The 25,946-nt window shown below is 39.6% G+C and overlaps 1 protein-coding gene across 2 annotated transcripts; it reads left to right on the top strand.

The window, feature by feature from the left end:
- MFAP3L (microfibril associated protein 3 like) lies at window positions 1–25,946 on the top strand. 2 transcript variants are annotated; one of them, XM_050945386.1, is made up of 4 exons: window positions 1–421; window positions 16,527–16,725; window positions 16,839–17,250; window positions 23,153–25,946. In XM_050945386.1, exons 3-4 carry the CDS (start codon window positions 16,968–16,970, stop codon window positions 24,013–24,015), a joined length of 1,146 nt encoding a protein of 381 aa, XP_050801343.1. In that variant the 5' UTR covers window positions 1–421; window positions 16,527–16,725; window positions 16,839–16,967; the 3' UTR covers window positions 24,016–25,946. The 2 variants fall into 2 exon arrangements, with proteins under 2 accessions (XP_050801343.1, XP_050801342.1); XM_050945385.1 differs by having other exon boundaries at window positions 16,522–16,725.

Genomic DNA, 25,946 nt, shown 5'->3' with positions numbered 1-25,946 from the left:
TGCCGTTCTGCCTAGTGAGAAGGAGCCGCCGGTGCTGCTGTCTTCTGGGGTCGCGCTTGGAATGCTGCGGCACCCCAACGTTCCACAGCCGAACGTCTGGACACCGTCGTGTCGCTCCCTGGAGCGCAGCCCGGGTTGCTGAGGCAGGCGGTTGCTTGCAACACGCTACGTGGGGAGCACGGATTACAGCCGCAGCGACGGGGCCACCTCTGTGAGCATTTCTGTCGGGCTTCGGTTCAGTTTCTTGTCTGTTTTCCATCGCGATGAAGGCGAAAGGCTCTGTGGCAACCTGAGGCGCAACATTAAAGTAGGAGAAAGAACATCGTGGGGAGGAGAGATCTCAGGCCGAGGCGATCGCACTGAAAGGCTAAGTGGAAAAGAGGAAAGCTGGCTCACCTAGGAGATCGGCATCGAGCTTGAGGTTGTATTTATTCTTATAACTTTTAGCTTCCTACAGAGCACTGGTGGGCTGTTTTGGCATCAGGGTCGGATTAGCCGCTGGACACAATAGGATTGACCAGGACCCCAGCTGTAGGGAGCAGCGGTGGAACAGACTGCCCGTCAGGGAAGCGTGTTGATTTTCCTCACAGGTTGGGTAAGGGGCTCCCACCTGCTGCTGATGATATTCTGGGCAGGCTGGGGCAAGGGGGCCCTCCGTGCTGGAAGGGGGAGGCTGACCCACATATCCAGGAGTCCTGCCAGCTTAAAGATCAGAAATAGTTGTGATCCCTGAACCACCACACCTGTAAAGAGTTGTGGGGAGGAAGAGGGAAATTCTACTGATACGACCCCCAAAAGACCCCCCTGCTAGGGGAAGAGTCTTACAATTCAGTTGTCTTCAGGTTTTATTTGCTTAACAAGCTATACAAGTGCTGACAGAGTATAGGCAAAGGATTCCTCAGGTACAGCCTACCCAGGAGAGGGTTGTACACTATGTTTGGGGGTTGATTGCCTTTGTCCATTTGCCATTGCTAACCATTGCTGATCCTATGGTAAATGGATACATAGTACAATGCCATCTCTGTCATCTCTCTCTGCCAGGATCAGGCACTTTTTCCTCATCACTTTTGGATGTCTGTTATGGTTTCTGATTCTTCGAGGAAATATTTGTCTCACTTCCTTGTATTTGGGCTGTTGGAACAGAAAATCTCTCTCTGTCTCAATCTCTTCTCTGCAACATTGTCTGCACAGTTGCCTTTTGAGCCGTGCCTTTTTCTGGGTTTAGACTGGGCTTTGTGCCTCCCAATTTCCATCTCCAGTTTGTGGTCACTCATTCTGTATTTGGTGAGATTCAGCCTTAGTTTTGCACATTTCACTGTGGTGCTCTGTTCCCTGAGTTCATTACTCTGACTGGGATCTGCAGCAGTCCTGCCTGTTGCTGTTTTTGATTTGCAGTATTGTCGATCCCAATTATTCAAAAATCATGAAGTGCAAAAGGATGGGGGCTCCCAGGGCACTGTGTGCCTAAGAACTGGGTTGCTTTAACCCACCCCATTGTCACCCACAGTAACATACAAGTTGTCATATCAGACCAGCAGTCAATCAAATCCAGGATCCTGTTTCTGAGGGTAGTCAGTGCCAGATGCTTCAAAGGAAGGTGCAGTAATCCAGTTCGAAAGATTACTAAATAATCCGAACAATAATGAATGCCTGTTCTTAAAACACCGCTTCATGCAGCAGGGAAACCCAAGAGAGCAATCAAATATTAGGCATTCCTATTGCACCCATCACTATAATATCTACCTGTGGTGCTTCGAAGAAGAACCTGTACTCCTGAGAGTATAAAACTAATGAGGCCAAAGCCTTTTCTCTCTGGAACCTTAAACTCCAGTGTACCCTGTTTAACATGGAATTTTTTATTTTGGGAAGTATGAGGTTGGACAGTAGATTTTTGGCACATTATTATACCCCTGTGAAGAGGAGGAAGGGAGGTATTAATTCAGCAAGTAGCACCTTTAAATAAAATAGATCTTTTAAGGAAGTTTTTTTATTGGGCTATTTTAATCTAAAGTAAAGTCAGCATGATTGTATTTCACATTAATTAAAAGTTTTGATCAGTACAACAGTCTCATGTGACATCTATCTGAATACCATGAGTGCCTTAAAGGGACAACATTCCTACAGTCTTCAACTTCTGACAATGTCATCATACGATGTTACTTTAGCAGTACAATATAAGCAGTACAACAGGACAATCAATTGTAAATAAGGACCACCAAGCAGTCATATTTTTAGTTCATTTTGCACAGACCAGACTTTTGTACAAAGGAGTAAAAGTTTCTAACAATCTGACAACATTGGTACCTCTTTCAGTCAGTAATTTTGCAGCTTTTCAAATAGATCTCTCTGATAAGCAACTTGCTTGACATTGGTTTAATTTCCAAATGGTCCTTCAGTGTTTTTTAACTGAAATGTTTTTTAAAGTAAAAAAAACTAGCATACATTTTTAGTTTTTTAAAACTATACATTTTAAAACAGTTTTCCTACTCATTGCAACAGGGTAGGCTAGAGGTCTGCTGTACTTTGACTCGTTTTAATGGAAATCATGTTTGCAGGATTTGCATCTTTGGTTTGGTTTGTTGTGTACAGACAGCAAAAGCATATTTGTTTGTATTCATGTAAGGGATAATAAAATCCCTTTCTTTTCTCTCTATATATAAGCCTTTTAGCTTAAAGTACTGTATATCAACACTGATTTATTGGACAGAAAAGCTGCAGCTTTTCTTCCACCATTTTATAACCACCACAATGCTGTAAAATATTCATGAGTTTAAACAGCTCACATTAAAACAAATATAAATAAAGCTCTTCCAAATAGCAAACCATCTACCTGGGAGAGAATGGGGACAGGTGATAAATCTTTATTCTGTTTTTAATTGTATACTTATAGATGTGCATCACTGAAGAGTTTGCAGTTTGAGCTGAAAAGAATTAAAACACAGTTCAATGAAATAAAACAGCAATGGGAAAAGGCAGTAGGTATTCATTGCATGCCAGTAAAGCCCTGCAAAAACCCCATATTGCACAATTTCCCACTTTAACAATCTGAGAAAGGCCCATTCTATACTATAACAACTGCAGTGTTTGGGGATGGGATTAAAATGTGTTAGTTGTTCCGCAAAACTGAAATACGATTCAGTCTTTGGTAGCAGATGGAACCAAACTGTTTTTACCATGTCCCCAAGTTGTGCTGCAATCCTGCAAACAGTCAACACTGTAGCATAGTTCAGGAAAAGAAACTCAAAACATAGTTGGTACTATTTACACTTCAAGACGAAAACGATTTTTATCTGCTTTCAAGGAGTACCACGTTATACCGTCTTCCCAAACTCTCTCATCATTACAATGTAGATGAGTCCAAAGCTCTACTCCATTTCTGTAATTACCTAGCTCAGAATCTGAAGACGTAGGCCAGATCTATAGTAGGAATGCTTTGGCACCATAGCCAAACCAATATAGTATACCTGCAAAGCACTTCTAGTTTGGACACAGCTAATGCCAGCAAAACTTCACTTTTCCCAGTATAGCTTATTCCAGTTTCCCCGCACCCAAGAAAAATAAGCTATTCCAGTTTTGCTGATTTAACTCTGTGTACATTGGTGGTGTCTGTTAGAGATCACACCTCATCACACCCTTAACTGACATAGCTATACCAGCAAAAGTTTGTAATGTAGACCTGACCCTAAATGCCCCCCATCGGATCCTTTTTTGTCAGGGCAAAACAGGGTGCAGGTTAGGGCCAGTGTGTGACTGTGTATATGTCTTGTCATTGAGTGCAATCCTAATTGCATTATTCAGTGCTTTAAACTGAAAATTCCTGCATTTAGTTAGTACAGTGTAATTTCCTATCCATGTACAGGCATGTCCTAGAAATGCCACTGCCAAACAAAGGGGATACTATTACTCCTGCCAATTACCATAATTTAATTAAATCACTCATGGCCAAGTGCAGAGCATCACAATGCATATCGAATGAGAAGGCAGAACAGGGAGAATATAAATGAAATGTCTTCCCCTACTACAAGCCTGCAAAAAGGAGTCAGTCATTTTGTCTCAGAGCTGATCTACAGGCAGACTTGCATCGAAATAAAAAAAGGTGTGAATTAAAACAATGTTAGTTATTTTGGTGAAATGTAGTAGTGTAAATTCAGAATAAAAGTAGCTAAAGTCATTAAGGGCTTATAGTGCAGACACAGTTTTTGTACAGTTTAACTATTTTGGTTAGGGATGTAATTTAAAAAGAAATTAATTTATTATATCAGTTCAACAACTAGTAAGGACACAGCTATATTGGTAGAAACGGTGCTTTTCCAAGTATATCTTATTTCCTTAAATATACTGGGATAAACAATAGGGTTCTGCTTTAATTATGCCAAGTTTCAATCCAATATAGTTTGAAGTGATATACAAACTATGTGTTTAGACAAGATGTAACAAACTTTGTTTTTCTTTTCATGAAAAAACTTTATTTAAAAAAATAAAAATATTTTTACTTTGATTTAAACATTTGCAGCCCAAAGCTGACAGCCTTATGGCTGGCGCTTGGGAAGAAGAAAGTGAAACTGACTATATACAAAAGTGCCCAGACCATTCTGTTCTCATTATCCAAGCTGAGTTGAGGGCAAAATACAAAGAGTACGAAAGAGCATAACGAGTGAAAAGTAAACCAGATATTTAAGTCTTTCAGATTTAAATAATCTTAGGTCCTGCACATAGAGCCATGCGACTGGAGCCTTGTGCCCATACCACGTCCCAGTGACTTCAGTTTAGCTCTACACAAGCATGAAGTTCTGTCCTCATGGGTCCCACTCTGGGATCAGGGACTAAGATGCTGTTAACTAATAGGTAAAGAAATCCAATAATTTTTAACTTGACATTATCCTTTTAGATCAGAATCATTAACACACCTAAACTACAGTTAATTATTCCTTGCAAGCCACCCCTGACAGTTCTGAAGTGGTCATAATCACAGTGTTAATGCTTAACCTCCTTGTACTTCATCCTGGAGGTCAGTAAGTAAAAAACATGTCAGTAAAATGTGGTAATACATGCATGTCACAGATTACATATTTTATATAATAACTGTGTCCCTCTGAAGGTTGGTGGGAGTTTTTATATACAAATTTATTATTCTGTTACTGAAAGAGGAGCCTTAAGCCTTACATACACTGCACTGAAAATACAAAAGACTGAAACTATTCAGTTGTTTAGAAGACATGATAAACCTTTAAAAATGTTTATATAAAATATGATTAGTCATGAAAAGCCTTTACTATTTTATTTAAACAAAACCTATATTTTTATCTTGATCCCATTAAATATCTATCCGAGCATTCTATACTAAATGTAAAATGTGAGCTTTGGGGTTTTTTAGAATGTGTATTTAAAGGACTAATTTCCTCCCCATCAGCTAGGAAAACCAATTATATTTTAGCAAAGTGGACTTTTATGAATACAGTTTATGGAGTGGGGAAAGAGGAAGATAAATATATTGGGCCCAATTGTCCATTGCCTTGTCCCTTGCATAGTTACTTACTCCTTTGCCAAGTAGGTGTAAAACACTAACAAATCAGATTTCTCCAATTGTTTACACCCATGGTAGGATTTTACACACACTTGATGTAAATAAGAGATGAAAGGTGTATGAAGAAAATAAGAAATACACAGAAGCCAGTGGGATGAAGAAACTCACAGAGAGGTGGTATTCGGAATCATTGTGGGGAGATTCCATATGCCTCTCTTCTCTGCTATTCCTACTCCTTTCAACCAAAGGGATTTAAGTCCCTGATCTATCTGTGTTTAGTTTGAGTGATGAAGAAGTAGCAGTGTAAAAGCCATAGCCTAGGGTATGCTTGCAAAGAGTTAAGCAAATATCTCATAAAGTGACACAGCTGTTTCTGGAGTAATAGCTTTGTGTACCAAACCATGAAGCACAGACTGCCTGACCTCCTAAACAAATACAACTGCTAAACACATCCTGATGATTTATGCATCAGAGCTCTTTATTATTGTAGTAGAAACCTTGAAAAAGAGTATATACCTAATCATCCAACAAATTTACTGGACATGAAATTCTGGGTTTAAGAGACCTCTTCGCTACTGATTCTACAACAGATCTTTCTATGTCTATATAACCCACAACTCCCTAATGGAACATCTCCATCAAAATGCAGCAGAAGTAAGCTTCTCTACTGAAAAAAAATATATTAAGTTTTTATTGAGTACTTAATTGGTAAATTGGGAATTTATTAAGATGCTTTGTCCATGTGAAAAACTATATTTTTACAACTTGCAGACAAGAAGCCTTCTAGTTAACGTATTCGCTAAATGTATCTGGCTAGATGTCCACTTTACATGGAATAGATGCTGGTGATACAATTTCATTTACACTGAAGTGTATAAAGGGTTTTGCTCAGAGGGAAGTAGTGGGGGCAAAAGACTTATCTGGCTTTAAGACTAAGCTTGATAAGTATATGGAGGGGATGTTATGATAGGATAGTTTAATTTGGGCAATTGATCTTGGATTATCACCAGATAAGTCTGCTCAATGGTCTGCGGGGAGATGTTGGATGGGATGGGAACTGAGTTACTGCAGAGAATTCCTTCTTGGGTGCTGGCTGGTGAGTCTTGCCCACATGCTCAGGGTTTAGCTGATCGCCATATTTGGGGTCGGGAAGGAATTTTCCTCCAGGGCGGATTGGCAGGGGCCCTGGAGGTTTTTCACCTTCCCCTGAAGCGTGGGGCATGGGTCGCTTGCTGGTGGATTCTCTGCAGCTTGAGGTCTTCAAACCAATTTTGAGGATTTCAATAACACAGTCCTGGGTTAGGGGTTGTTATAAAAGTGGATGGGTAGGGTTCTGTGGCCTGCCTTGTGCAGGAGGTCAGACTAGATGATCATATTGGTCCCTTCTGACTTATGAGTCTATGAGTCTATGTTTGGCACAGGTCCTCTACACTGCCGCACATGAGATCCACACTCCATTCCTTAGGTCATCAAGGACCGGGGGAGATTCTTGAGGAACTTAATAATCCTTCCAGATAATTACAGAGCTGCAAGCTTCATCTACTCATTTTAGGTTGAATGGATTATGGGCCTTGAGGATGGTTTGGAGAGGGGTGGAATTTAGGTCCCAATCCAGTAAAGCACTTAAGCACCTACATTCCTTTAAGTACAAGAGGTCCCATTGGCTTGGGACTATTCATATGCTTAACTGCTTTTCAGGATTAGGATCTCAAATAGGAAGAACAATTATTGAGTGGGATTCTGCTGATCTGCTTTGCAACTGTGTAGGTATATTATAAACCTAACTGTAAAGCAGAATTTTCTTTATTGGCTGTGAATTTCCTCCTAGTTCATTGAGTGTTAAAATATGATGTGCAGCTAGTGCTCCTTAAACAAAGGACTTCATCATAAAGTATGTCACTCATTTTAGAATGACATTTATGTTCATCACATTGTATATCTTATTGCTTGGCTTTTTATAACTGTAACTTATTAGTGTGAATCTCAATTTTGGAATAAAGATTATGGAAACCTTTACAAAGGGTAAAGAAAAGAAACGTGTCTCAAAACCTCCTGTAGTGTTACTGCTGTCTTTAACAAGTAGCTTAGAAGGGTTTCTTTATTAATATGACTGTTCTCAGTAACATAGTTTTGTTATCTCCTCAGAGCCAGTGTATGTCTCTGAATTCTCCATTTTGCCTGCTTTCGCTATTTATTGTTGTTTGTCACTTTACAAACAAAAGGACAAATTCCTGCCTGAAGTAGCTTAGTAGGGTCTTTAAGCTATAGACTCCTTTATACCTTTACTTGTAAACAGCATTCCTAGTTAACAAAAACAAATTAGTTTGCAAATACTGAATTGCCCTAGTGAAGACCATCCCACCTAGTAATCTATCTGTCAGTGGTCAATACCACATTTTTCAGAGTAAGGTGCAAAAAATCACCATAGTAGAGAGTTATGTATTTTGAAGTATGACGTTTTATATCCCTTCCATACTTTTTTGGCTAGCTTTCTTTTTTTTAATCCTTATTACAACTGGATTTAACTAGGTAATGTCATTTTCTATATAAATGCCCAGGCTATTTTTTATTCTTGTTTCGCTCCTGGCTTTAATGTTATCTTGTGGCAATGAGTTTCATATGCTAATTATGTGTTGTGTAAAACATTATTTCCTTTTATCAGTTTTAAATTTGCTGCCTTCGATTTCATTGAATGTACCCTTGTTCTGGTATTATGAGAAAAGGTAAATAGGAGTGCCTGATCTATTTTCTCTATACCGTTCAATATTTTGTATACTTTAATCACATCCCCTCTTATTCATCTCCTCTCTGAACTATATAGTCTTCTAATCTTGTTCTTAGGCTAGTTCTGCTTTATCCTTTTTGAGATTAAGTTGAATTGAAGAGTTTCTGAACATGAGAAACCTAAACAATATGAGATAAAAGCACAACTTTAGATTTCTACTAACGACATACAAAAGAGAAATTATTTTTATTATTCCAACACTTACACATATCTTCTTGGGCATTTCTGCCCTTGCCATTTAAAGCAGAAAAAGTCCCTTTTGTGTGCAAAAACCATGGGACCATCTACACTTGCCAGTAACTTTTTGCAGTGAAACTCAGAAGTTTCACCGCAAGAAGAAAACCACCTCCACAAGAGGAGTATAGTTCTTCCCGGTGATGCTTTTGTGGTGATGTGCAAGTAAGACATGTTCTTCCTGTTTACACAGCTTTTAGCCTCCAGAGGATATACCACAATGCCTAGGTGACCACTCTGGCCAGCAACTCTGCTGCTCTGATGCCAGGTAAACAGACATCCACCCCTCCCCCTGCAAAGCCCCGGGAACTTTGAAACTCCCCTTCCACTTATCTGACCAGGTGACAATGCCTGCTCTGCGGAGCAAACTATCCCCTGCTTGGACCAATACTGAGCTATTGGAGCTGATCAGTGTTTGGGGAGAGGAGGCTTTGAAGGGACCCAGATGCCCCGATCGCACACACACCCTTCCCACAAGACCCATCGTCAAACTGGAGAGAAATGCACTGTTGGGTAGCTGCCCTAGAGCACTGCTCTCATCTGCAATGGAAGTGCTGCTAATGTAAACACTCTCTGATGCCTCAGGAATTAAGCGCTTTACTTTCACCAGTTCCCTATCACCGATGAAACTTACAGTGCAAAAACTCTGCAAGTGTAGACATACCCTTTGTGTACTTAGAGATCTGGTCCTTCGCATAGTTACACAGTCTTCAAACAGGTCTTCTCGACGGTGCTTTCACTCTTTTCTCCTTCTTTAGACTTACATGGTAAGTCCATAGCCAATCTTTACTGGCTCAGGTCAACATCTAACTAAACTCTTACAGTTTATCCGTCTCATTAATCTGTCTCCTCATTCTAGAATACCACTACCCAAAATGATAAAGGAATGCTAGAGGGGAGTTGCCATGGTGACTCCAAGTATCATTTCTAGAAGCTCTTAAGGCTTAGACACAAAGCCCTCATTACTTCACACGTCCCTTGTTACTCTGTTTTTGGTGTCCCTAAGGCAATTCTCATATTTGTGCCTCTCACAGGTTGAGTATGACAGGACTAAAGACGTTTGGCTAGCCATGCAGCTCTTTCAGCGCACCTAAGGCCCTAACCTGCCTATGAACATCTCTGGTATTTACAACACTTCTCTTGAGAAGATATAAGTGGCAGAATGGTAGGATGCTTGTTCTCACAGGGCCCCGAGGAGAAGGTTCTGAAAGATTATAAAGGCAACTGAAATCAGCTGTAGAGACAGAGAAACGTGCTTGAAGCTGGAAGCCATTAAACCAGTCAAGGAATCAGGTGCCTGAAGCTCTAAGGAAACGGTTAAGTCATGCAACCATTGCCATCCTAGTTAGAGACAGTAAAGAAGGAAACAGGAGAAAAGTCATGAGGGTACAAGCAAAGAAATATCCCAGAGAGACTGAGAAGATTCTGTCATGTCCCCATTAGAACCACTGCTTTTAGGATGATAGTTTTATTAACAAGAGGATGACAAAAGCCACACAACTTGCTACCAGTTGTGAATGAATTGTGTTACTATTCATCTGCCAGCCTAGGCCCTAACAGTTTAATCTTTTATTGGGTGGTTCACACTCTTGAGCCTCTGAACTCCCAGTGGTCTTTTGACCCTTAAGTCTCAGTGTCTGCATTTCTGCTCCAGTAAAACCTATTCACTTTTGACAGTTGTCCACTGTATAAACATATTGTCTCTAAGACCAGAAAAAGGGATGAGTGTGAAGAGAAAAACCAGTAAGTAGTATTTAAATATCAGGGGTTAACTTTTTAACCATGACTTTGTAGCATTGTCCTCATGATTGCCAGTCAGGTGGTGGTTTTTGTGCTGCGGACAACTGAGAACAAGGATGAAACCAAAATTCTCTTTCCTTTTTTTTCATATTTACAGACCAAGCAAACTAACTCTGGACTGTTAGTGTTCCTCAAACTATAGAGACACCATTTACCCATTATACAATGAGTTGATTTCTTTTGGTTTGCTGTTGAATTGAATAACCTCATAGCACTAGATAACAGGGATACATGTTATTATTAGAAGGAGAACAAATTAATATAGACTTAGTAAGCCAGAACAAGGTATGCATCAATGTCTCTCTTTTGTGTACCCCTATTCAGAATGACCAGTTGATGGAGCACAAATTCAGTACTTCTGAGTGCAGTCTCTTCATCCCCTATCAGTTTATTTGGTTTTTCAGGGGTAAAACACCAGCTGTACACTTTGGGTATGATATTAAAAATAAAAACCCAACTAGTCAATCAAAACATGGCTGCATGCAATTGATATCCCCAACAGTCTCTGAAATAATGAGAGAAAGACCTCCCAGCTTGGTCCAATGTTTATTTCTGGGTAGGAAAATTTACAAGCCTTATAGTTCCTCTCTGCTGTATTGTGCACATAAGAGGAAATGCCTATAGATATTGGCAATATATGACTGGGGGAACATTGGCAGTGCAGCATGCTCTGGGAAACTCCACCACATAAACAATATACAGTTAACATCCAAACAGAGTTTGTGGTCATGTCACCTGGAAGAGATGTATGCCATGCTCCCCTCAGATGACACGATTTCCAGTTGAATTCTCTAAGGAAGTTAATGCTGATTCTTGCAGTATTACTTTTAGCTGTTCAGTTTCTACCAGCTTTGTGGGGGAAGAGGATGAGAGAATACAAGTTCAGACTGGAGACCAATGGCAGATGTGTTGTTATGAGAAAGGTTGCCCAAAACAGCACGTGGAGGGGCAGATGTTGCACATCTGTGTGCCAAGAGCCCTGGGGTGAATGCTGAGATTCCTCATGGATCCTCAGATTCCATCCTAGTAGGTGATCATATCTTCTCTCTGTCCCAAGGAGATAACACAGCACAGCTAAAGATTCCTCTTTCCACAGGAAGGAGATCATTTGGCCATATGAGTAGGGTGTTTTTTAAAAAAACTTCTTTAGACTTGAAGTCTGATTAATTCAATAATTGGCTTATACAGATGTGTCTGTTCATGCGCCAAAGACAGAAATAACTACATTATTTACAGTGACAAAGATCAGTCATTTATAATTTTTCCCCATTCTATGACAAAAATCCTCACATAACAGTTATTGGGTCTCATGAAAATGATGGGATTAATTTGTGTACGTAACAAAATATACTGCTTCAGCTGCTGGGATTTGGGGAGAAGTCGAAAAACATTTCAGGATGCTGTGTCTGGGTCTAATGAACTCAATGGAAACTTGGACTGAGTGAGGACTGGAGGATCGGATTCAATCTGCAGATGCGGGGGTCTCAGTCAGGACTTATTTTGTGTTTCCATTCTTTGTTCCTCTCTAATAGCACTTTGGCACAGACCGAAGAGGATTTCCTATAATGTTTAGTTACCCTGGTGTCTTTTGTAGTATCTGAAAACATTTGTTGCCCAAGCCCAAAGTCCAAAATACTGTTTAGGATTTTTCAGAAATGCCTGACCCTTGCACCCTGGAAAGTATTTAGCACTCCTCAGGAAACCTTTCGCACATTGCAGATAGAAGCAGACCGAGATTGCTGATGTCTCCATCCACTCTGGTTTGAAAATATCACTGGATAAGCTTTTGATAGATGGTTGGATTAATTCTATTTACTTCAAACCTAAATGCATCTATAAGGGCACTTTCAACTGTTTTAACATTGTACAATCCAGAAATCCCATGAGTGGCCGAGGGTCTAAATGACTTATGCAAGGTCACACAGCGAGTCAGTGGCAAAATGAGAAATAAAATTCAGAACTGCTGACTCCTAGATCTTGCTCTTACCACTAAATGTAAAACTATTTAATTTTAAAATGTTATGGACCATACCGTGATGATGTATTCTTCACATTTGACTATGGACAAAACTTGGAAAAAGTTCATTGACAGAGTTTGAGTTCTGACAATACATTTGCACTGTACATGCAGCCTATCAGAAAAGTGTAGTTTGGAACCTTTAGTGATGATCCATCCTGGTAAATAGAGGAAAATGTTTCACTACTCTAACAGTAATTCCAATTTGTGTATAATCAAGTTAATTGTTCTGTATTGTAGAGATGGGGAAAAAACTTGGATGAGTATTGCCAGGGAAGGACAAATTCCATTTAGAATAGAGAAAAAGAGGCCTTTTTAATTTTATTGCTCCCTTAATATATGGAACTGACCCAGTTTTGCCAGCAGTCATGTTTTTTTCCTTGCTTAGATGCCACAGTGATTTCCGTTGTTAACCAAAATCCTTAAATAAAATCAAACTGCTTTGCAAAGGAAAATGGAGACTTGGAAATTAATTAGATGTTTGCAGTTCTCTATATTTGGATCTCAGAATAGTTTATTTCTGCTAATGAACTAAGTTTTGCTGATTTTGAATGGCTAACCGTATGAAACCTATCCACATGCAGGACCAGAAAGACATGCAGAACTGCAGGATCTATATGTGTGGATGAGATGATGGTGTGGGGAGGAGGGTTTTAGGTTTGTTAGGAACTGAGGAATCTTTTGGGAAAGGAGGTGCCAATACAGGAAAAATGGTTCTACCTAAACCAAAACGGAACCAGACTGCTGGCATGTAATATTAAAAAGGTTGTAGAGGATTTTTAAACTAAGAGCTGGGGAAAAGCAGACAGGTACAAGGGAGCATATGGTTTGGACAGAAACATCCCTCAAGGATGCATTTATTAAAGAAGAAAGTCTGAATCATATTAAAGAGGATAGGAAAGAAGTTGGTAAAGTACAGGTATGAGCTAGTGACGAACAATCAAAATTTGAAAGAGTCTCAATTAAATATAAACATGAAGGCAAGCAAATGAATATTGACAAAATGTACAAGTGCTTGTATACAAATGCTAGCAGTCTAAATACTAAGATGGGTAAACTGGTGTGCCTGGCATTGAATGAGACTGTTGATATAATAGGCATCATGGAAATTTAGTGGAATGAGCATAATCAATGGAATGTGGTAACTCGAGGGTACAAAATACAATGACAGAGTAGGTTGTGCTGGTGAGGGAGTGGCACTATATATGAAACGAAAGCACAGCATCAAATAAAGTAAACATCTTAAATGAATCAAACTTTACTATAGAATCTCTATGGATAGAAATTCCATGCTTGAACAATAAGAGCATAGCACTAGGAATATACTACCAACCACCTAACCAGGATGATGGTGGTGATTGTGAAATGCTCAGAGAGATTAGGAAGGCTGCAAAGGCAGAAAACACAATAATAATGGGGGATTTCAGCTATCCTCATATTGACTTGGTATATCATCACCTCAGGAAGGGATCCAGAGAGAGGTTTTCTAGACACCATAAATGGCTGCTTTTTGGAGCACAGCTTGTTCTGGAATCCACAATGGGAAACACAATTCTTGATTTAGTCCTAAGTGGAGCACAGGATCTGGTCCAAGAGGTAAATATAGCAGAACCACTTGGTAATAGCAATCATAATGTAATTAAATTTAATAACCTGGGGTGGGAGGATGCCCAGGAAAACCACTACAGTAGCATTTAATTACAAGGGGAACTACACAAAAATGAGGAAGATAGTTAAATGAATATTAAAAGGAACAGTCACAAGAGTGACATGCCTTCAAACTGCATGGAAACACCATAATAAACATTAAAAACACCATAATAGAGGCTCAAAATAAATGTATAATCTGAATTAAATAAAACAGAGGACCAAAAAAATGCCACCACTGCTAAACAGCAGAGTAAAACAGGCACTTAGAGGCAAAAAGACATCCTTTAAAAATTCAAAGTCAGATCCTCGTGAGCAAAATAGAAAGGAGCATAAACTCTGGCAAGTCAGGTGTAAAAGTATAATAAGGCAGGCCAAGAAAGAATTTGAAGAGCTAATGACACAAAAACTATCAGGAAATATATTTTTAAATACATCAGAAGCAGGAAATCTGCCAAACAATCAGTGGGACCACTAGACAATCAAGGTGCTAAACGAGCACTCAAGGAAGACAAGATGGGTGCAGAGAATCGAAATGAGTTCTGTACATTGGTTTTCACTGCAGAGGATAGGGGGAAGATCTCCATTTCTGAACCATTTTATTTAGGTGACATATGTGAGGAACTGTCCCAGATTGAGATGCAACAGAGGACGTTTTGGAACAAATTGATAAACTAAACAGTAATAAGTCACCAGGATCAGGTGGTATTCACCCAAGAATTCTGAAGGAACTCAGATATAAAATTGCAAAACTAGTAACTGTGGTATATAACCTATTGGTTAAATCAGCCTCTGTACCAGATGACTGGAGAGTAGCTAATGTAACACTACGTTTTTAAAAAGGCTGCAGAGGCAATGCTGGCAATTACAGGCTGGTAAGCCTAACTTCAGTACCAGCTAAATTGATTAAAACTATAGTAAAGAACAAAATTATCACACACAGAGATAAATACAATATGTTGGGAAAGAGTGAACATGGCTCTTATAAATGGAAGTCATGCCTCATCAATGTATTAGAATTCTTTAAGGTTGTCAACAAACGTGCACAACTGTGATCCAGTCAATATAGGGTACTTGGACTTTCAAAAAGTTTAGACAAGGTCCCTCACCAAAGGCTCTTAAGCAAACTAAGCAGTTGTGATATAAGGGAAGGTCCTCTCACGGATCAGTAGCTGGTTAAAAGATAGGAAACAAAGGATAAGAAAAAATGGTTAGTTTTCACAATGAAGAGAGATAAACAGCAGGGTTCCCCAAGGATCTGGACTGGGACCAGTGCTGTTCAGCATGTTCATAAATGATCTGGAGAACTGGGTGAACAGTGAGGTGTCCAAATTTGCAGAGGATACAAAATTACTCCAGATAGTTTAGCCCAAAGCTGTCGTGAAGAGTTACTATGGGATCTCACAAGACTGGGTGCCCGAGCAACAAAATGGTAGATGAAATTCAGTGTTGATAAATGCAAAGTAATGCACATTGGAAATCATAATCCCCTACTATACATACAAAATGATGGGGCCACTTTCTTGGAGTCATTGTGGATAGTTCTCTGAAAACATCTGCTCAGTGTGCACTGGCAGTCAAAAAAAGCTAACATAATGTTAGGAGCCGTTAGAAAAGGGATAGATAATATGACAGAAAATATCTTCATACTACTATATAAATCAGTGGTACACCCACACCTTGAATACTATATGCAAATCTGGTCACCCCGTCTTGAAAAAGATATTAGAATTGGAAAAGGTATAGAGAAGGACAACAAAAATGATTAGGGATATGGAACAGCTTGCATGTGAGGAGAGATTAAAAAAACTGTCACTGTTCAGCTCAGAAAACAGATGACTAAGGAGGGTTATAACAGAAGTCTATAAAATCATGAATGTTGTAAATAAAGCGAATTAGGAAGTGTTATTTACCCCTTCAAATAACACAAAACCCAGGATCATCCAATGAAAATAAGCAGCAGGTTTAAAACGAACATAAGGCAATACTTTTTCACAGACCATACAATCAGCCTGTGGAACTCATTGCCAGGGAGTGTTGTGGAGACCAAAAGTATAACTGGGTTCAAAAAAGAATTAGATAAGTTCATATAGGATACAGGGGTGGTGGAACAATTTGGATAGTGTGGGGGTTCTGAGAGCCATTTAACCAAACTGTAAACCCTATATAGAATGGAAATCACTTCAAGCCAGGGGATATGGCAACACCCCCTGCACCCCTAGTTCCAACACCTATGGAACTATTGGCTATAAGCCAAGATGGTCAGGTGTCTCCATGCTCCAGGTGTCCCTAAATCTCTGACTTCCAGAAGCTGGGACTGTACAAGTGGATGGATCACTTGATAATTGTCCTGTCCTGTTCATTTCCTCTGAAGCATCTGGCATTAGGCTATGTCGGAAGATAGAGTACTGGACTAGATAGATCATTGGTCTGACCTAGTATGGCTGTTCTTATATTTTTTATGATAGAACCAATAATGGCAACGTTAATGTGACATGCTTTTTGTTTTTCCAGTTTAGGTGATTGCTGAGGATTAGTTTGTATGTAGAATCTTCAGACTAAAACTGCAACTGCTGCTACAGCTAAATTGCTGCTACGTGTCCAGTCCAGGTGATAAATCCTTCTCGTACACTTACCACGTTTAACAGTGCTATTCTTGGGAAAATGTATGCATCTTTTCCCAGTAAGAGCGGGGATGGTGATAACATTAGCCTTTGGGTAAGACTAAAATGATGTGTGTCACATGCATTCATGGATATCTCATTATTTTAAAAAGAACTTTTGTAATGGAATATTTATGTCTCATTTTTTAAAATGTATTTATTTTATAGGATTTTTTTCTTAAATGTAAATCTTCATGGATCAAGATAAAACTTTCCTGTGATTTGCTCAGCTTAGAAGGCTGCATTCAACAGACAATTTCCTATCCCAGCTCTCTTCTGAAAGCCTACTGAAGAAAGATGAACATGCTGAACAGCCACCACTTTTTGAACTTCTTGCCAACCATACGCCTTTTCATCTTATTAGCAACTTTGACAGCTGCTGGGGATGTGACTAGTAGCACTTTAAATCACACTGACATGAACTTGGGATCTGTACCTGTGATTATCTCCATAGTTGATCATATTACAGTCAAGGAAGGGAATAGTGCCTTGATTGACTGCAATGTCCAAGGAAATCCTGCTCCACATTACAAATGGTACAATTCCAATGGTTGTTTGCTGAAGGAAGAAGAGAACAGTGGTAAGGCTTTTATGCTCTGATTAATTTCTTACAATGTAACAAGGATCTTGGCATCCACACTTTGTTTATAAAGGACTTTATTATTATATATAGACACGTGTGTAAATGTAACAACCTTATTGTGTTATGCTTTCCTGTGAGGAGGTGTGAAAATATGGCAGTCTCCTGGGGTCATGGCAGCTGTAAATTCATTTGTATACACTCTGCGAGAAAACAATTGCAGATTTTAGTGGTTTTTTGTTTGTTTGTTTTTTTGTGGCCACACACAGCAGGAAACAAGAAAGCTGAAGAGATAATATAGAAACCAAGGCCGGGTCCAGGGTTTTTGCCGTCCCAAGCAGCAGGGGGGGTGGGCGGGAGGGAGACACAATCGCCATCAGTGGCAGCTCCACTGCGCCGCTTTCTTCTTTGGCAGCAATTCAGTGGCAGGTCCTTCCCTCCGAGAGGGACCAAGGAACTCGCCGTCGAAGAGCCTGATGTGCCGCCCCTTCCCCTTGGCCGCCCCAAGCACCTGCTTGCTGGGCTGGTGCCTTGAGCCAGCCCTGATAAAAACAAAAAGGGAATTTGTGTTTGGATCCTAGTCACCACTCTGTTCCCTTTGCTCTGGTCTGGTGGCAAAGAGAGGATATAAAATTGGCTTAAGAGTTAGGTATTTTTGTTTACTGCCCAGGACCTGTCCATAACTTTTACTAAAAATACCCGTGACTAAAACGGCCTTAATGATAAGTACATGCTTAAGTCCTTTGCCAGTCCTTTGGGAGCTTAGTATTACATAAACTCATTTTTATGAAATTTAAATTTGGGGACAAATGTAAGTGCACATTATTCCTTTATGATACAAGTAAGGTTATTGTCATTTTATGAAGCAGCCATATTGTCCATGTAATAGAATTAATGCAGGACACTTTAAACACATCATAATGAAAGAAAGTTTTGAGTTATTCACATTAAATTCAGGATGACTTGTCTTATCAGTAGCTGACCTGAGAGAAAACCCTGATATGATGCAATGATTGACCCAGCTGTGTGCATCACAGCATAATGTTTCTGTAACAGCTTTCTGTATTGTGTCTTGTACTAACATATTTATCCATACGGGTACAGAAAGGAACTGACTGAGCTTCAAGCAAGGTATGTAGGAGATAAGGCAGCGTATTGTAATTAGTGCTTTGGAGAGCTTTTACTGGAGCTCTCTCAGCAATAGCACTGAACAAGGCACTGTAAATTGCAGGGATAATATTAAGGCATTATATCACTTCAGCTTAAATTTCCAGTATTACAAGTTGTTTGTCCAGGAGGAAACATACCATCTCCTGTAATGGGTGTTTCCTAGCACAAGCTTTTTCCCAAGTGTGTGTATTACTGTATTTAAAATGTAGTGCTGAATTCTTCTCATGCAACACAAAAGCCTCTACACAACAGTGTGGGCAATGAAAGGGATGAAAATAATAAACAACTAAAAAATATTGTGTTATGGACAATTTGTGCTTGGAATCCACATGGTTTGGCTTAACTGCTATTAATACTTCCCAAGGTTAAAACAAGTGGTTGCCTAAGGGAGCAAAATGAATGTTCCCTGTGGGTATAACTCAGCCAATGCAGAGAATTCATGCACGACCCTGTGCACCACTTAAGACCCATTTAAGCCTTTAAATATGAGACTTAAGTGGTACATAGGGCCAAGTATAGGCTCTCTGCACTGTTGCTTTGTATGCCCAACTGAGAACTTTAAAGGTTGCATAATTTTCCAGTTTGTCGATGGCAGCAAAAACCTGTGAGCCAACACTAGTACCTTCTCTACACCCAGAATAGTCTTTGTTTCTCAGCAGGCTTGTGCTTTCTGCCAGAATCTTTTGGCACAAAACCAGACACTGAGTCACAGTCTAAATGCCATTATGTCATTTGTAACAGCTGCAGCAGGAATACATCAGCAAGCCATTTTGTGATTTTACAATGAATAAAGATCCTACTGATTAAGAAGCGGTTTAGCAATATCAGTGCTTTATATATTACACTATAAGTGGGGCTGGTCATGCCACCTATTATGAAGGTTGCCTGACACTTCCTTTTATAAGACCCTATTTTTAGTTGCTTATAAGTTTGCCAAACTATTACCATTTGGGCTGAAATTTTCCATGCTGGGTCTCTGCCTCAAACTGAAATTTTCTTTAAAAAAAATCAGTATAACCAATTTGGCTGTTTCCAAGGATGAGATTAAAGAAAGATGCGTTGTCTTGCCATGTTAGATTTGGCCTCATTCTAAGCTATCGAATAAAACATTGCAGTTCACACATGCTTGGTAGAGACTTGCTAGCACTTCGGAGCTAAATTCTCCCAAAGATTATGTTCTCATTGGACACGCTCTAGCTCACAGTTGACTTTTCCTGTGTTGCTATGGGTAGGACCAGGACCAGGCATTGGAACTGCAAGTGAGACTCTCTCTCCTAGGCTCTCAGTGATCCTCATGGTGTCCAAGAGAAGGAAGTTGCCTGATTCAAATGTACAGGGGACAAGAGCTGGATAAGGGGGTGAGGTGGTGGTGGAAATAGATCGTGACAAGGAGCTTGGAGAGTGTTGGGGGAAAGTGCTTAGAAGCTGGTAAGGGGAGGAGGTAGAGGAAAAAAGAAAATGAGAGTTGGGATAGTCAAGGAGATCGGGTGCCAAGGAGAGTAGGAGCCAAGAAGCTTAGGAGCCAGGGAGGGGGAAACTGATCTCACATTAGGAATAGAGAGTAGATGGGGACTGGCTGAGCAAGTAGACTGTGACTCGGTAGGAGGGCGGGGGCTGGGCTGGGGGGAAGAGAAACAGATGTGTTGCGGAGCCAGGATCTGGGGAGAGAACTGGAAGTGACTGGGTAAGGAGACAGACTTGGGATTAGAGGCCTGAAGAGCAGAGATTGGGACTGGCAGGGTGAGAGAATGGGACTGGGATAAGTATCCCGGGGTGAGAAAGAGACAGGACCGAGACATGGACAGATTAGAGGAGACAGGATAGAAGGAATCAAGTTTATGGGTCGATGTGTCTGTGACCACTACTATACACTGCCCTTCAGAACAAGTCACCATTCCTCACCATCTCACAATTCTTGCATCTGACCTTTCCTTTGCTGTCAGCAACAATCCACTGGCAGAGTTTGTGTCCCATCGCCCTTTAGTGCTAGCGCATATAGGGACTGAAAACCTACAGGAACTCCGTTAGTTCAAGTGGCAGAGGTCTGTGCGGCAGATCTACAGGTTTCAACCCTGCTGATGACGAAGCAGTATAATGGGTCAGTCTATATGGGGGTCAGTATAATGCCACTTGATGGAATTTATGTTTTAGAAATTTGCTTTTTTAAAACTTAGGAAATGCGACAAATGAAAAAAAAACCCAAAACCTTGTGTTCAAAGAATGTTAAGGTTGCAAAGCCAGACACTCAAAAGTTAGGAAATGCCAGAATTAAAATTGCCTGTGCAAGCTTAATGTGTAATGTGTATGCATTATGATAGTCTTTAATTACATGGCCACCTGCCGCCTTTTTTCAACAGGACCTCAGTTCCCAAGCTTCAAAATGGGATAATACCACCATCTATTCTTGCCTGACTTCACAATCTTAGCATTCTTTTAATGTAGCCTTTTTTTGGATATAATAGTATAGAGAATTCCACACCCCAGCCTAAAATATTTTATATGATTAGACAAAAAAACTTTAGGGCTCAGTTCTGACACCCTTACTCATGTTGAGTAGTACCTTACTCTGTAAGTTGTCTTCTTGTAATCAGCTGGGCTACTTACAGAGTAAGGTACTCAATGTAAATAAAGGTGGCAGAATCAGACCATAGTTAATATTATTTAACGAATTATACTTTTATTATAATATTGTTAGAATACTACATTAATCTAAAAAGTACATTAACTACAAAGTTTCACACTTCTTATTACTGATAACTAACTTTCTAATGTACTAGAGAATTTATATATACGGTCGCTATGAACATAACTGTACTTTAACATTTTTGTTTTGTTTCCCTATTATTTTAATCTGCCATCGTGTATTTTATTATTTATACTGTGACTTAGTACACTGCATGTCTACAGCTTCTTCATTCCATAATGTTATGTACAAAGTAACATCTTTAGACATGGAAAATTCTGACTACCTTACAACGTTTGGAAGATGAGGTCCTGATACTGCAAAGACTTATCCACCTGCTCATCATTACACATTTTCATTACTATTGGGAGTTTTCAGACATTGCAAACTCCATAAGAATAAGAGTGCAGAACTAATAATGTTGGTGGAAAAATAATTAGGAACTCCAAAAAAGTTAAGTAGGTGTATGCATAGATTTTCATTGAGGATAAATGTGCAAACTATGAAACCTTTAGGATGAGCCATATTTTGAGTTAGAATAATTTTCAAAAAGAGGATAGCCACTAATATTCCAAATTGAAGGTATCTTGTCTGATTAATTTTAAATGGCACATAATATGCTTCCATAGCATAAGACTATGAATCCAAGAACTAAAAGAAGCTTTTAAACTAACAAACAACTCTCCACAGAGAGAGAAGATGAAATCGGAAGGAGAGAGAATTAAATACACACGCACACACACAACCGACATCAAGAGGTGAGGTTGCCAGTGCAGGCATTGCCACTGCTGTTGTGTCTGTGCCACTTTCTTTCTGTAATTGCAGATCCTATGCCACTGCCTTTAGCCACCCTTGTGCTGTTGTACAGAGGATCAGCATGTAAATCCACTGTGTGGTATTCAGGGAGACACAGAAACATCCGGAATTAGTAAAGCTACACTGTCCATTTGTGCTCTACTCTCTGTCCATACTCTGGAATTTACGTGATGCAAGACCTTAAATCAGCCCTCCACACCCATGGCGAACATCATCTTTTAAGCCAGTCTTGCAATTTATCAAACCCACACTACAAACCAACTGAATAGGGCATACATATCTCCCTAGTATCTAAATAGTGGTGTTTGTCACTTAAAGATGAAACCTAGCTATTTATACGGGGGGTGGGAAGGAAAGAGGAGCTAAGTCATTATCCTTATAATATTAGGATGGGCAGAAATGGGAGCAGATTCAGATTTGAGCTCAATTTGATGATCATCAGTCAGCCATGCTAGGGTCAAAGCATGAAAAATTTGCACTTCTAACTCTTGCAGTAGAATGTAATGATCAAATGTATCAATAACATTGCATAAATCAGTAAAGATTGCTCCCAATAAGCTTCTTCAGATAAAAAAAATATCCACCAACATGTGCACAAGATTTTATTGAGCAACAGCTTGATCTGTTGGTGTGGCCCTGCTCTTTCCTCTGTCGTCATACCCCTGCTGTCTTGTCACTCCCTTTGTCAAGTCATGTTTCAAATTACACTGTAAGCTCCTTGATCCCTAGCATACTTTTGGGTGTGTTGTAAAGTTAACAGTAACAAGATGATAGGAGATACTGTAACAAAACACCAGAAAATTTACAATCTTCATTGGATTCAACAATGGATTAGGTGAATTATAAGTTCTTCTATCTCAAACTTCTATTATTCATTAAAATTCAGCATTTTATGAAGTACAGTGTGATTTTGGGATGCTGTCCACAGTAGGTAATTAGGTTTTTAACTTGTTTGACTCTGATAGATATACAATACAGTTCATTTTCGATAGTGAGACATTTTAAAAATGCGACCTGAGTATAATCAGTGATTTTCACAGTAGCTGAAATTGTATTGTGGTTGGATCCTGAAAGCAGACATGTTTTTGTGACAAGTGATTCACTCTAGTATAGTCTACGTTATTGCCATTTTTCTAAATTCTGGAGCCAGTATGACAAAACTAATGATTAAAATGTGATACTGACCATGTAAACAAATGTTCTGGACTGAATTCTTCTATATCTTTCCTGCAGGAAAATGGTGGTTTCTTGACAATGGGCTACTGAACATTACCAGTGTGTCTTTTGATGATAGAGGTAAATACACATGTGTTGCTTCTAACATGTATGGCACTGTGAATAATACTGTGACTCTGAGGGTCGTCTTTACCTCCGGAGATATGGGGATCTATTACATGATTGTCTGCCTCGTAGCTTTTACCATTGTTATGATCTTGAACATTACCAGGCTGTGTATGATGAGCAGCCATCTGAAGAAAACTGAGAAAGCAATCAATGAGTTTTTCAGAACAGAAGGAGCAGAGAAACTACAAAAAGCCTTTGAGATTGCTAAGCGTATCCCAATCATCACCTCAGCCAAAACTCTTGAGCTTGCCAAAGTAACCCAGTTCAAGACCATGGAATTTGCTCGCTACATTGAGGAACTTGCCCGAAGTGTTCCTCTGCCACCTCTCATCATGAACTGCAGGACTATAATGGAAGAAATCATGGAGGTGGTTGGCTTGGAAGAACAGGGACAGAACTTTGTACGGCAAGCAGCTGAAGGCCAGGAGACTACTGATGGAGATGATATGTTTATGATTCCTAATGCACTAAAGCGCAGCGACTCTCCCACAGCTGACTCTGAGGCATCATCACTGCATGAACCACCACAGCAGATTGCGATAAAAGTGTCAGTTCATCAGCTGTCCAAAAAGGACTGTATAGATGACCAGTCACAAGACAGTGTGCAATTAGAAATTAAGGAAGAAGAGATTCCTCAAACACCAGCATCTCCTACTGACCTAGTTCCTGAGCCTTCTACTGAACTAAACTCCAATGATATAGCATTGGCAACTGACAAAAATACGTGTTTTATTTATGAAAGCCATGTATGATAATTACTCTGTGAATCTATGCATAGGAAGAATATCGGGTGGAGCTCCTTTAAAAATAGATATTGTACTTGCCACTAAGCCTTACCTGGAGACTATCATAGCAAAAGCATGCATGTCAATTATTTGATATTTTCTTCTTTGAGTTAATTTTACTATGATGTATGACAGAGTAATTACTATTATATTAATACTAATTGCTCTTTTTGGTTTAGGAGTTTTTTTCAGAAACATTTACCTCAGCAATTTCTAGGTTGTTGTCAACTTCAGTGACCTCCTAGAAATCATTTGTAGTGTTAAAGAGACTTCGATTTACTAAACATAAAACTGTTCTTCATTTTTCTCCTTCCACTTCCTCTCTTCCATCCGCTGCATTTTTGTGTAACTGTTTCCTTGAATTTGAAACATTGCCCAGGAGGCAGGATTTCAGTAGCCAAACAAAATCCTAGTTAGATCCTATTTACCAAGCATCTTTGCCAAGCTGCATTGTGAATTAGAGGGCTATTAAGAAAGGTTAAATGTGTCTTTTTCATTTGAGACCATTTTATTTATGTTTAGACAGTGGGGAAATAGGTTTCCCTACCCCTTAGACTGAAGAAGACAATAAGTGTTCATTCACACAGATGATATACAGTGTATTTGTTTCTACAGAAGAGAAAGCACTTTATTTCTGCCAGAAGGCTACAGTACAAACGTGGAGTAGATTTTTTTCATATATTTAGCTATCTGTTGACTTTACCAGAAGTCTATATCGAGAAGGACTATGTGTGTCCAAAATTTATTGTCTGTTTTGCTTACATGGTATGAGTAAATGGAACCAGATGACTTTATATAACCTGTCAGGAGTGTGGATTCAGTAAAAGTATTGTACACTCCAGTATTTTGTTGCAGATGAAGCTGAAGTGGTAAAAGATCCTTGTTTATCAGGATTTCCTTTTTCTGCAATGTAATTTCCTGATGAACAAAAACAAGTGCATCCATAATCATAATCTTTTTAATCTGGCAATGAGTCAAAAAATTTAGTCAAATACTTGCTATTAAGTCATAATGGTCACCTCAGTGCATAAAAATGGACAATGATCACAAACTGTATTATGATAGTACAATTGATTTGTTATTTTAAAAAATCATCATCAAATTGAGATCTCCTGGGGTGAGGGGATTCACTGACATCTAGCAAATGTGACTCCAACTGTATATAGCTTTCATAATCATGGCAAGTGGGGCATATGTCTGTCATTGGAGATTTTTAAGAGCAGGTTAGCCACCCGTCCAGGATGATCTAGAGAAGACTTAGTCCTTCCTTGGCTGGGGACTGGACGAGAAGACCTCTTAAGGTCTCTTCCAGTCCTGCAATGCTATAATATTAGGATCATGGAGTTATGCTCAGATATTAATGAACTGCAGGGGTTGGGGAGGGAAGGGGGCTAGTGTCTATTTCAGAAGTACTGTAATCATATGCACTACTGGATGAGCATGGAAAGAGATCACTTACAAGATAGAATTTGTGCATGATGAACAGTATGTTATTCAATCATCTGATACACAATTCACTTGGAACTGCTGAGCAGACCATGGTCTGTTCACTTTGGAGAAGCATTAGATCAAGTGTTAGAAATAACCTGGAGTCTCTTACTCCAGAGTGTTGTAGAGAGAGAATTCATTTAGACTGCTGAGAAATTGGTGGGCATGGGCCACCCAGACATTTCCCAATAGCTGTCACAATTTGAGCAGTGCTGATGTTTGGCTTGGAGGAGATCAGATATGTTCACCACATAAATAGTTGGGGGCAAACAAGGTCACTGAAACTGCAGCCATCAGAAATGGATAACAATGGTGGTGGTAGCCCTGAATGGAGTGCTGAGTATCCTCAGGACCCAGTTCAGTTACAATCCACTGAAATACACTGACGTAGCTAAGATATGCACCTACCC

The sequence above is a fragment of the Gopherus flavomarginatus genome, chromosome 3 (assembly GCF_025201925.1).
Source record: "Gopherus flavomarginatus isolate rGopFla2 chromosome 3, rGopFla2.mat.asm, whole genome shotgun sequence".
Taxonomy (NCBI): domain Eukaryota; kingdom Metazoa; phylum Chordata; order Testudines; family Testudinidae; genus Gopherus; species Gopherus flavomarginatus.
This window is presented reverse-complemented; position numbering and strand designations above follow the sequence as displayed.